This window comes from Oryzias latipes, chromosome 13 (assembly GCF_053564925.1).
Source record: "Oryzias latipes strain Hd-rR chromosome 13, Olatipes_Hd-rR_3.1".
Classification (NCBI taxonomy): Eukaryota; Metazoa; Chordata; class Actinopteri; order Beloniformes; family Adrianichthyidae; genus Oryzias; species Oryzias latipes.
The window spans coordinates 16,253,937-16,267,345 of record NC_136249.1 but is presented as its reverse complement, the minus strand read 5'-3'; the positions used below and the strand labels follow the sequence as shown (position 1 = coordinate 16,267,345).

Below are 13,409 nucleotides of genomic sequence, written 5' to 3'. Positions count from 1 at the left end.
AAAAACCAAAAAGTAGCTTCTTTTAACTCTTTAACTTATTTTTCTTCTTCCGTCTATAACACTGCCGATCTTTCTCTGCTGGTCACGCAGCTCCTTCTCTCCCTCGTGCTTGCAAGAAAAAAACACGCAGACACAAGATGGCATCCTCCACAGAGCCCTGCATGGTATGCCTGGAGGGCCAAACCATCTCTAACGCAAAGGAAAAATTAACCCTTTAATTGCCTGTAGGGAAATTAACCCATTAAAACCTGTAGGAAAAAATAAATACTTTTTATAAGTGGGCTACAATAGCACAATGGCTAATTCAGATTAGCCCAAGTACAGTACACAAAAAGCTTCATGGAATGAGTTTCCATGGCCACACATCCCCAAGTGCAATGCAAAACGTCGGACACAGTGGTGTAGAGCATGCCAACACTGGACTGTAGAGCACTGGACATGCGTTCTATGGAGTGATGAATCAAGCTTTTCCCTCTGGCAATCTGATTGACGAGTCTGGGTTTGGAGGTTGGCCTCTTAGTTCCAGTGAAAGGAACCCTGAATGCTTCAAGATGCCAAAACCTTCTGGGAACAGTTTGGAGCGGGCCTCTTCATCTTCCAACATGACTATGCACCAGTGCACAAAGCAAGGTCCATGGATGGCAGAGTCTGGTGTGGATGAACTTGACTGGCTTTTGCACTGAGTCCTGACCTGAACCCTATAGAACACATTTGGGATGATTTAGAGCTAAGTCTGAGAGCAAGGCCTTCTCGACCAACATTAGTCTGTGACCTCACCAATGCGCTTTTGGAAGAATGATGAAAATTCCTATAAACACACTCCTCAACCTTGTGGACAGCCTTCCCAGAGGAGTTGAAGCTGTAATAGGTGCAAAAGGTGGACCGACATCATATTGAACACTATGGGTTAGGAATGGGATGGCACTTTTATACTTTTGGTAATGTAGTGTTTGTCCTCTATCATCAGAAAAATGCCACAAGTTAAAAACAACAAAAATACAATCTTCATCGGAATGGGTCTTTAATTAAATGTTCCCTGTCATGCACATTACATGTCTTGTTATCCCCCACATTGGATCACACACATCCTTTCAGTTCTAGTGCTGTACCAAAGCCTGCTCTCCAATCATACATAAACTGCAGGACCACCTGAGACTCAAGTGGAGAGGTCAGTTCAAGAACAATAAATGCAGATCCAAATTTTGTCACTGACTCACACTAGAGCATTGCATGTTCAATTTAATTTGAAGATGTTTTTAGTATTGAACTGGAAAAATTAGGTACACCTGATAATGTACACCATGACATGACTTGTTTTTGAGTAATATGGCATTTATTTGCAGGAGATGTCATTGGTCGTGCACTAAGGAACATAGAAGGACTGCTGAAGATGCCATATGGATGTGGAGAGCAAAATATGGCTCTTTTGGCCCCCAACATCTATATCCTCCATTATCTTCAGAACACGCATCAACTGACCCCGGCCATCAAGGAGAAGGCTTTAAACTTTTTGACCAGTGGTTTGTTTCATTTACGTTTTTTGAAGCTAATTTTCAATTGCTATGTCTTTCAGGACAAATTAAAAAATGATCTCAAATGACTGTGTGTGTTTTGATTTCTTTTACTCCACAGGTTACCAAAGACAGCTGAACTACAAAGATAATCAAGGAGCATACAGTACATTTGGAACAGGACTAGGAAACACTTGGTAAAAAGATATAAATCGGTATTCGGTAATATGCAGAAACTTTTCCAGTCAAAGGATGTTATTCCAGCCTTAGACTGCAAAAATATCTGTGTAGCCATACTGACTTTGGAAAGGCATTTGACTTGGTTGACCAAAAATTCTTTATATGTAAACTCTCCTGTATTGGTCTGTCTTCTTCCTGCTGTGACGCTAACTGCTTCTCTGGCTGCGTCCAACAGGTGAAAAGTAAAAATGTCATGTCTGAACCATTCACCATCTCCAAAGGTGTGCTGTAATAATCCATTTTAGGCCCCACCCTTATTTCAATGTACATCAATAACATTTCTAAAGCAGCTGGGATCTCCCAGATCCATTTTTTTGCTGATTACACCATAATATACTCAGTTGGCCCCATTCCATGGTCTGCAATGTAGCCTCACCTCTGCCTTAATATGAGAAAAACAAAGTGAATTATTTTCAGTCAGAAGCCTGACTTGTAGCATCCTCTCTCTAGCATGATCTCTTAGACCAGGGATCAGCAATCTGGGGCACATGGAGGGAAAGACAATGGCACACAGAGGTGTGAAAACAATACACACTTGATCTGTTTTCTGCTGCATTTTTTGTATTTCAAAAAAAAAAATTGGGTTTGCGTCTCTTCTCAAAATGATTTTTTCCCCCTGTGGCGTCATTGGGGAAAGGGTCCAGTCATGCAAGGCTGTTACAATGACCCCCGCCCACCTGAACCCTATAAACACTTCCTCATTTCAACGGCAACCTTCATGAACAGGCGATTTAACACGACTAAGAATCATGGGCCTACTCACTCTGGGTGCAACATGTTTAATTTTTGAAAAAGCTGCAAAATATTCAAGAATACAGTAATAGGCTCCGTGCACGTAACTAAGGAGTTCTACTTCCGCCGCCTTGAGTGTGAGGCCGACCATTTCTGGCTTGCGACTTCTATTGCAGCGACACGGCAAATTATGATTGTGAAAGATGGCATATTTCAACCGTTGTCTGCAAGGTCTCCCAAAAATCGACGTGAAAGACATCTACAGGATTGTCGAACAGTGCGTGGTTACATGGGCAAAATATCGTGTCGAAAAAATATAGTGTTGAAAATACCGGAAGGGAAATGTGTCCCGTAAGCAAACCTTTGCTGTCACATGTATTTATGCAGCAGCTCGATAATATACAAGGCGATCTTCCAAACGTGCTTTTATTATTGTTATGAATGTTATGAAGTGCCTATTCGCTCATCATTTTATATTTAATCCTTGTGGTCAGTGCTTTTTTTGTGGAAGAACAGAACTAAAGAAGAACCCAGTGTTAGGATAGGCTAACAACACGGGCTAACAACATTAGCCTTTTGATGGACACAAAATCCAGGACAAACCATGTGGGAAACGCTGCAATCTGCATCCTGGCTGCACGTAAATGTCTGGGAATAACATCAGCCTTTATTTTGTCGGGGCACAACTAGAAACACAATTCCATGTGATTTTTTGAACAGTTTCTAAGGACTGAGTGGCATTTCTGCTCTGCTCTGTCCTCGCGAGTCCGGCAGCCGCTAACCCAGAGCGGCGGTTCGGCTCGCTGCCGAATTCTCACACATAACAAAACGCACGCGTAACAAAGCACCCTCCCCTCAAACACATTAATAAATCCAGCTGCTCTGCTCAGAGAGGTTCACCCGAACGCAGAGCTCGGATGCCGGGTCCAGACGTCAGCGGACACGCATCCCCCCGCATCTCCCTCGTGAGGGGTGAAAGAGAGGGGAGAGCCAGCGGGGCGTCCGCAGAGCAGCTGGTCGGTCCCGTATGAGCTCCAAAGCTTTCTCTCAGCGAAACACCGTCTATGCATGACGTAACCCAGAGCAGTAGTGACACACGATTGGAATGACCGTTTACATGAAAAACGATCGGTAAACCCAGCTATCTCGATCGGAAAGAAATTTTGATCCGAACGAGTCTGACCGGGGTACAGTATTCCGAATGGCGTGTTTACATGACGCATTTTCTTTCCGATTGCTGCAAATTCGAAACACGACTCGTCTTGCTTGGGGTAAAGTCCTCCCGCCGTGTTCACCATCCATTCGGCTCTCACCGACCCATATACTGGAAAGCTCTGAAAGCTTATAGTATTGTTGTACTTTGACAAATTCGCACACGGGTACACAACAATGTTGTGATGTCTTTGTCATGCGTTGAAACACCAAACGCCTGTCTTTTACCCGAAATCCGCTCCTATTTACTCGAAACTAGCAACTCAACAAAACTCCCCACAACAATAGTACGGCTAACAGGAAGTTGTCGGCCTTACACTCGAAACACGGAAGTTAACCGGAAGTTCTATCGTGCACGTAGGCTATAGGAGCGCACTTTGTCACATACTCTGTAGACTCGCTCATCTACGCTCGACTACGCTTCTTCTGCTGTTGTCAGCTACTGATGGATTTACATAACCCTTTACTATTACCACATACAATAAACTAGTACTGGCCAAACACAGAACCTAGCTCTTTAGCAATATCTCTCAAAAACATGGCATTATGCCAACAATGGTACAGTTCTGTATGATTTTACAGATGACAACCTTCATGAAATCACAAAATGTTTTTTACTCCATCAGCAAACACTTGAACTCCTAACATAAGAACTCCCTTTACCGTGCCAAATTGTCTTTTACTCTTTTAGACCTGTTTTTAATCTACTTGTTCACTGCTTGGGAATTTCTAGTTTGGATTGTATCTACTTAAAAAAATCTATATTTCAGGAAAACTTTTGTCATTTTATCATGATAAAACGAAATTAGGCTCTCTGGTCCCGGGCCAGCCGTTTACATTCAGACATAAATAAATATTTCAATAATAATATCAATGTGATATCAGTCTCTTACAGTGTGGTTCCTGATGAGTATTGCACAGAAGTATTTTTCAAATTGCACAGTATATTATGTTATGTATTGCACAGCCCTGTGATATTGCACTTGGGAATTAGCTTGTTGTCCATAGAGGGGGGGCTGGGGTGGGGGTGGGGGGGGGTGCAGTGATCAACCGGAGTTCAGCAGTCTGACTGCTTCAGGAAAGAAACTGTTCCTCTGTCTTGTGGTCCTGCTCTTTATGCTCCTCAGTCTCCTGCCTGAGGGGAGCAGGGAGAACAGAGGGGTGAGGGGTGAGTGGGGTCTTTCAGGATGTGGGAGGCCCGTTTCCTGCATCTGGTCGTATAGATGTCAGTGGTGGACGGCAGGCTGCAGCCCACAGTCCTCTGTGCAGCTTTGGTCACTCGTTGCAGAGCTTTCCTCTCTGCTGCAGAGCAGCTGCCGTGCCACACCGTGATGCAGGAGGTCATGGCGCTCTCCACCACACACCTGTAGAAGGAGGTCAGGACTGAGATTCCCATCCCAGCACGCTTGAGCCTCCTCAGGAAACAGAGGCGCTGGTGTGCCTTCTTGACCAGGCAGGAGGTGTTGGTGCTCCAGGTGAGGTCGCTGGAGATGTGCACGCCCAGATACCTGACGCTGGAAACCCCTTCCACCGAGTCCCCTCCGATGTGAATGGGGGGAGGGGGGCATCTGTCCTTCCTGAAATCCACGATCATCTCCTTGGTCTTCTTCCCATTGATGCAGAGGTTGTTGTCTCTGCACCAGCTCTCCAGATGTTCCACCTCCTGCCTGTAGTCGGACTCATCGTTGTTGGTGATGCGTCCAACCACAGCTGTGTCATCCGCAAACTTCACGATCAGACAGCTGGGGTGACTCGTCGACAGTCGTGCGTGAGCAGGGTGAACAGGAGGGGGCTTAGCACACAGCCTTGGGGAGAGCCCGTGCTGAGGGTGATCGGGGAGGAGGAGACGTTGCGGATTTTTACAGACTGCGGTCTGTCTGTCAGGAAGTCCAAGACCCAGTTGCACAGAGTGGGGTTCAGTCCAAGTGTGTGTAGTTTCTGGGTGAGGGTCTGTGGGATGATGGTATTAAAAGCTGATGTGAAGTCCACGAAGAGCAGTCGAACGTACGCGTTCTTGTTCTCTAGGCGGGTGAGGGTTGTGTGGACCACAGAGGAGATGGCGTCCTCTGTGGATCGGTTTGACCTGTATGCGTATTGGTGCAGGTCCTTGGTGATGTCGATGGATTCTGTGATGCGGGTCATGACCAGTTTTTCGAAACATTTCATGACTATCGGTGTCAGGGCAACCGGCCGATAGTCATTCAGACCTGTCACTGTGGATGATTTGGGTATTGGAATGATGGTGGCGGTTTTCAGGCAGGTGGGGACCACTGCCTGCATCAGGGAGGTGTTGAAGATGTCTGTCAGCACCTCTGTGAGCTGGTGTGCACAGTCCTTCAGCACCCGTCCAGGGATGTTGTCGGGTCCAGCAGCTTTGTGAGGGTTGATCCTCTGGAGGGTCCTCCTCACCTCAGCGGGCGTCACACTAAAGGGCTCTTCGCCAGGGATGGTGAGTTTGTTGCTGGGAGGGGCGGTGTTGGAGTCCTCAAAGCGGGAGTAGAAGAGGTTGAGTGCGTCTGGTAGAGAGGGGTCCTCAGGGCATTGTGCATCTCTGGTGTTGTAATTTGTGATGCACTTAATGCCCTTCCACATACTCCGAGGGTCATTCGACGTAAAGTGTCCCTGAATCCTCTGAGCATAGGCGGCCTTGGCCCTCCTCACCCCAGCATGCAACTCCCTTCTTGCTGCTCTGAGTGCCACCTTGTTACCTGACTGGAACACAGCATTCCTGTGTTTCAGCAGAGCCCGCACCTCTGCGTTCAGCCAGGGTTTCTGGTTGGGGTAGTCCGTTACAGTCCTGGTGCTGGTGACATCCTCTGTGCACTTACTGATGGACCCGAGGACTCCTGATGCATAATCCTCCAGGTCCACCTCCCCCTCATGCGAAGCTGCCTCCCTGAAGATCTGCCAGTCTGTGTGCTGGAAACAGTCTTGCAGAGCTGATGCAGCCTCACTAGGCCACACTGTGATGGTCCGCTGTGTTGGTGCTTGTCGTCTGAGGAGAGGGCGGTAAACAGGGGCCAGCATGATGGCTATGTGGTCTGAAAAGCCCAAATGAGGATGGGGGACAGCTCTGTATGCGTCTTTTTTGTTGGTGTAGACACAGTCCAGAATATTATTTCCGCGTGTTGGAAAGTTGATGTGCTGGTGGAACTTGGGCAGAGTGTCTGTCAGGTTTACATGGTTGAAGTCCCCTGCAACCACGTAAAAAGCCTCCGGGTGCCTGTGCTGGAGCGAGCTGATGTTGTTGTGTAGCTCCGTTAGCGCTTCGTTAGCATTAGCATTAGCATTAGCGCCCGGCGGGATGTAAACAGCCATGATAAACACCGCCGTAAACTCACGAAGCAGATAGTGTGGCCGGCATTTAACAGTCATATGCTCTATCGCAGGGGTCGGGAACCTATGGCTCGCGAGCCATATATGGCTCTTTTGATGGTCACATGTGGCTCGCAGACAAATCTTTAATTATAGTTTTTTTTTTCATTAGACCAGTCCTTCTCGGGCGCGATGTCAGAGGCGCGCAGTAGTAGCAGTGCTTAGAGAGAGAAATCTGCGCCAGCGCTATCAGTTACTATTATCTATTATTTCACAGAGTTTGTACCAGCTGGAAACCTGTGAATTGCCGTGGCTAAAACTGCGCGCTCCCGTCTCTGAGAAAGAGCGCGCAGTTGCGGGGACGGGATGTGTGAGGGAGAAAGCAGAGGGTGGGGCTGAGGTGTTGTGGGGACAGGCAGCAGGTGAATCGCGCAGGGATTATAAAAACGTAAAACCCGCTTCCCGTCACTCACTGCAGCGTGTGAGTGTGTGTTTGGCTCCACGTCTGCATGTGATCAGTCTTTGTCACATCTAAAGAAAATTCAGACCTACGATCACGTTTAAAGTCTCAACGCCTGCATGAAGCAGAAACTCACCACGTATCAACCAGACTAGACCATCAGCAAAACTACCACGAGAAATACTCATCATTTATTAGCAACAGCATAACAATGTTATTAAAAAGAATCCACAGACTTATTGTACTTTAAAAATGTTGAAATTAAATCAAATGCACATATTGATTTGTGTATTTAGTTTTAAACAAATTGTCGCGGACTGAGTTGGATGGCTGTTGGGCCGCGTTAAAAGTTCTGGAGTTCATTGAACGCGTCAAGCAGAGATCTGATTGGCCCTCAGTTCTGTCGCTCAGCCTGTTGTTAGGTAGTTTGGACCAATGGGGTTCAGCTATGGGCCGAATAAGGGAAATGGGAGGGCTGCAGCGGGAGCAGGGGAATATAAAGTTGGGAGAAGCGCTCTCGTCTCAGCGGGAGAGATTTAGGAGTTGCTGAATTAATTGAAGGGCGTTTGTTGCGGTCTGCAGTAATCGGAATAAAGAACTTTAAAAGAGGTTAAGTCTCCATGCCTCAGTGTGGGGAAGGGACACTTCATTATTGTATGGCTCTTTCGAAATTACATTTAAAAATATGTGGCATTTATGGCTCTCTTGGCCAAAAAGGTTCCCGACCCCTGCTCTATCGCCTCGGAGCAGTGGCTGTTCACCACTGTGCAGTTCGTACACCAGCCTTTGTGGCTGTAGATACACAGTCCACCCCCGCTGGTTTTCCCCGACTGCTGGTTGCGGTCCGCCCGGAACAGAAGCCGTCCGTCGAGCTGAAAGCCTGGGTCCGACATGTTGTCTTTCAGCCAGGTTTCCGTTAGATCAGGGGTCGGCAACCTTTTTTACTCAAAGAGCCATTTCGGACCGCCCCTAATGAAAAAAAAAGCACCCGGAGCCACAACCCGTTTTGACATCATTATATATATTATGCATGTATATATTATATCAAGGGTGCTCATTACGTCGATCGCGATCGATTTTCAAGGACATAAGTGTAGATTGCGGGCCAGAAAAGATTAAAAAAAAGTACTTCTTTCTTTTCATCTTCATGTTTATTTGTTACATGTTTATTTCAACATTTTTGTTTATGTACTGATGATTAAAAACTACACAGTGAGTTTACATAAAGATACTTTTGTATTAACAGATGAGGCGTTTTATTACAAAGACAGAAAGCAGCGACCATCGTATTCATGCTCTGCTGTAAACGGTGCAATGCGGGGAGCGTGGCATATTGTGAGGCATTTGGCGCTGCTGGCTCCATATTGATCAGTATTGATGGGGAACAACGACTACTAATTTAGTGCTCCGTCCTCCGAACACACAATATATTTCACGCACACACCTCCGCTCCGTGCTCACACCCCCATCTCCACCTGCACGCGCCCCTCCCTCGTGGCACGCGCGCAGCTCAGCACAAACACACACTCCGCAACAGTATAAAGCGCGTGCCTCACAGCTTCCTTGATGAGCTCGTATTTATCGGGCGAGAACTGCAAAGCTTATAGCAGGAGGAGAAACGCGGGGCGGCTTTAATAAACTCCGGTTGCTGGACTTCTACCGGGGACATGATGTGCCGCGGGGAGAAAAAGACGTTCTGAAGGCAGAGTTTGTCAGAGGATGTCCGATTGGCCATTCTGCATGTCAATCTGAACAGACCATAGAGTCTGTTAACAAGGCATAGTCATCGAAAGCAGTCCTGTAAACGGTGTTGGTACCGGGAGCATGAGAGGCCGCTGCACCCCTGCGCGCCGCCATACTAGCCAAAGACTGTTATTTTACCCCATTTGTTCTCTTTTTACACAAATGAAATTGCTATAAGTATTTTACAAAATCTGGTAGTGATGAATACAGACTCCTGTACTTGCTTCTTGACTGAATTAACACTGTTATAACTCCACACATGTATATATGCTTTAGATTTACTTAGCTCCGGATCTAACAATCTCATATTCTCAACACTTTCATTTTTGTTAACGTCTATTCCATTAAGTCGCACTTGTGCAAAGCTTTTATACATCTATCAAGATTTTGCTTTTTACATTTTAGCTGACACCGTTTCTTAGGTGTGTTACCACGCTCGCCATCAATCCACATCCACCATCATAGTAACAAAATGTGGTGTCTGAGTCATACCAAGTGAAAACAGGTTAAACTATGCATTAGCTTCACTAATGTTCTCTTTAAAGGACTTAAGACATCTTTACAGTTACATATCATTTGTGTGTTGATTTCAACCAGCTCACCTGCAAAATATACAAGAATACGGTTATACAAGCACACTTGCTCACATACTCACAGGGCTGCTGGAGCCTATCCTGGCCACTTGTGGGCTAACGCAGGGGACATTCTGGACATGTCACCAGTCTGTCGCAGTGACACAAATATTACACCCATGCACACTCACATTCACACCAAGGGGCAATTTAGAATAAGCAGTTAACCTATGAAGCATGTTTTTGGACAGTGAGAGAAAACCCTAGTTTGCAAGGGGAGAACATGCAAACTTTCTTGCTGCTAACCAATGCGCCACTGTCCAGCCAATATCCAAACCAAAATATGTAAAATACATTTGACAACACACTGAATGTTAAAAGAATAATAGTGCAACTTTGAAGGACTATAATAATTTGGAACTACCTCAATGGATTTTACTTGCCTTCTTTATTTTGAAAAGAGATAATGATTAATAATGTTTTTTTTATTTCCTCTAGGCTGACTGCTTTTGTTGTGAAGTCTTTTTTTAAAGCCAAATCATTCATCTACATCGACCCAAGTGTGGTTCAAAGATCTACATCGTGGTTGAAATCCAAACAAAAAGAAAACGGCTGTTTTGAGAAGTCTGGCAAACTCTTTAGTAACAGAATGAAGGTAAAGTGAAACTTAATTAAAGTAATTAGCATAATCATATATCATGAATGTGTCTTTAACATTGGGACAAGCACAAATGGACTTTAAGGACCTATATCTTGCAAAATCAACTTTTTGAGCTTTTCCGTGTATTATAATGTTCATTCCTCACTATAAACAATCCCAAAGTGGTATATTGATCCATTCACACATTTCAGAGTATTACTCCAAAAAGCTGCGCCCCTCCCAATCCACGAAAATGAGTTGGTTATCACATTCATACGTATGAAAGTGAAGAACAACCCCCAGGCTAAGACACACATCCACTTTATCCCCGAAATAGCAGCGATCGGCAAAATGCTTTCATTTTAAATGCACAATAACCACATCATTCATTCATTCATTCATCTTTTTCCGTTTATCTCTTTCGGGGTCACGGGTCTGCTGAAGCCTATCCCGGCTACTTGTGGGAGAAGGCAGGGGACACCCTGGACAGTGCGATAGTCTGTCATAGGGTCACAATCACACACCCATTCACACTCACACCCATGGACAATTTAGAGTTGCTAATTGACCTATGAAGCATGTTTTTGGATGGTGGGAGGAAGCCGGAGACCCTGGAGAGAACCCACATATGCACGAGGAGAACATGCAAACTCCACACAGAAGGATCCCCCATTGATGTTCTGTTTCAGGTCACCCTGCCGGGACTTGAAGCGGGGGCCTTCTTCCTGTGTGCCACTGTGCAGCCCAATATGAACATCCATCTTTGCAAAAGTTTGGGTGTTGTTTGTTTTCGTGAGTGATATGCAGACATGCTGACGGTTGATGTTATGAAATGGGCGGCACCCACACTGAGCGAAATCCGGGTCCTCAGAGATGAAGTCGTCTGTACTTCAGGGTTGGAAATTTAGCTACGAAAGTAACTGATATTTAACTTTTTCAAAATTGTTCTGTAGTGTGCCAAAGGTAATAGATGATCATATATAGTTTATTCAGAAAGGTTTAAGAGAAGCATGATATGACATGGGCCCTTTAAGCAAAATAGAGCTAAAACAAGAGGCCGAACAAGCTGATGAAGGCTGGGTCTGTTATTAGTTCTGTTCTGAAGCCTCTTAAGCTTAATGTTCAAAGTCAGACACTTCTTCCGACACAACAGGATTTCTTTCTGTCCACACCTGTAAATGCCTACAATGAGACTGAAGAATAATACAAAATAGGTTACCACTGTTTCCTATTTAGTCCCAGAAAGTAAAGTAATACAACTTTGCAAGAAGATGACAGATATTACAATTACTAAATCTATATGCTGCTTAAAGGTGCTTTGGAATCGTAAAAGTTGTACTATAGGTTTTGATCTCAATAAAAGTTGGTCTATACTCTTAAAACTTAATTTACTGTTTATCTGATTAGCTCAAGCATCTGTCAGACATCAGTTTCTTGATATCATATCACCACTTTTTATTTAGCAAATAACAACAGATACAAAAAAACACTGGTTGGTCTCAACAGTTTGACATCAAATTAGCTCATCGGTTTTCTATTAATAACAAGAATTTGGGCTTTGGATACACTTGAAAAGATTTATATTAAGTCTCTTCTGTGGTTGTTGTGTCTGTACAGGGTGGGGTGTCAGATGAAGTGACTCTCAGTGCTTACATCACGGCTGCTTTCTTAGAGATGAATCCATCCACTAATGTAAGTACACCTACATGCACGTTTTACAAACCATAGAGACTTAAAAATCATATATCATGTTAAATCATATATCAAATCATACAGAAAAAGAAAGAATCAACAAAACTCCAAACTGCATAAAACAGATTTTTACGTCAATATATTAGTAAGGCTGTGAATATGAGAACTGGACTGAGTGAATCACATTTCTCACATTTACCTCAAGGTGACAACGGGACAGCCTCCACCGCCATCAGGAGCTCTGGAAAAACTATCCTCAAACAGACGGGACACTATTGGCCTGGTCTGAGAAGTTAAATCTGTCTCCCACAGGATGTTCTAGTTACAATTTAAAATGCCAAAGCTTTCTTTATGCGTTCAGTGAATGATGGAAAATGATGTGTGCATTAAAGGACTAATGCGCTAATACTGCTAATACTGCACCACGCTCATCAAAGTTATTCCTGCAAGACCTCAAAGACAGAGGTCTAGCATTTTCTATGCGTTTTTTGTTAACCTGTCAGTTGTCCAATTAACCTGGAGGGGTTTAGTGAGTTTACTGAAAGTTAATCCCACTATTTTACTGAATGTTTTGAATTGGCTGTTTTGAGCCATCCTCTTGAACTACGGGCAAGACGACTACGTATTCTGAGGACGAACAGCATCATGAGCTCAGCTCTGTCAGAGGATTGAACATTGATATGAAGAGGACAGCTGTAAGGCAGAGGAATTGTTTGTCACGGGCCTCATCACACAACGGAAAATCGTTCACAAAGCAAAGATGTCATGTAGGATTGTCGAAGCTGTCATTGGGGCTTATAATAACAAGGAGTTGGGTTCCTCTGCAAGTTTGTTCCATGTGTGGGAAGGTGCTTTTCTTGGCTATTTTATTTTATTTATTTTTCCAGGGACAGTGCACTTTAAAAGCATCACTGCAATGAGCCATAATTAGCATAATGGCAATTTTTCCGCTGGTGTCCCCGATTCAGGGACATATGTAAAACTATCATATCAGTGAGGCAACAGCCCATATTTTTTCTGGATTCTATAAAATATGTGTACCCTCATAGACTATGTTCCAGGCAGTATTGGATGTGCCAATTTAGATTACTTGGATGAATTTTTGCAGTCTCTGATTAAAGCTTGACCAACAACACAGGAGTTTCCTCGTCCCATCATTAAATGCTGAAGCTAATGTTTTAAACAAAACGTAAAGTGAAGTGTCATCAGATGACCAAACTTACCTAGAACAAATGGGGATGTGCTTACTAAAAAGTTAGGAGAAAAGTGGATGTTCAACACATAGTAGGAGG

General features: G+C 44.5%; 1 protein-coding gene across 5 annotated transcripts in view; it reads left to right on the top strand.

The window, feature by feature from the left end:
- Window positions 1-13,409, top strand: part of LOC101160088 (alpha-2-macroglobulin-P) — a 40,366-nt gene that overhangs the window by 19,932 nt on the left and 7,025 nt on the right. For 3 of the 5 annotated variants that reach the window (XM_023961529.2, XM_023961531.2, XM_023961528.2), the window contains 5 exons: window positions 1,344-1,520; window positions 1,633-1,708; window positions 10,284-10,440; window positions 12,043-12,117; window positions 12,323-12,400. In XM_023961529.2, coding sequence (XP_023817297.2) covers window positions 1,344-1,520; window positions 1,633-1,708; window positions 10,284-10,440; window positions 12,043-12,117; window positions 12,323-12,400 — 563 coding nt within the window. The remainder of the gene's footprint in view (window positions 1-1,343; window positions 1,521-1,632; window positions 1,709-10,283; window positions 10,441-12,042; window positions 12,118-12,322; window positions 12,401-13,409) is intronic. The other 2 variants (XM_023961532.2, XM_023961530.2) reach the window with 1 other exon arrangement.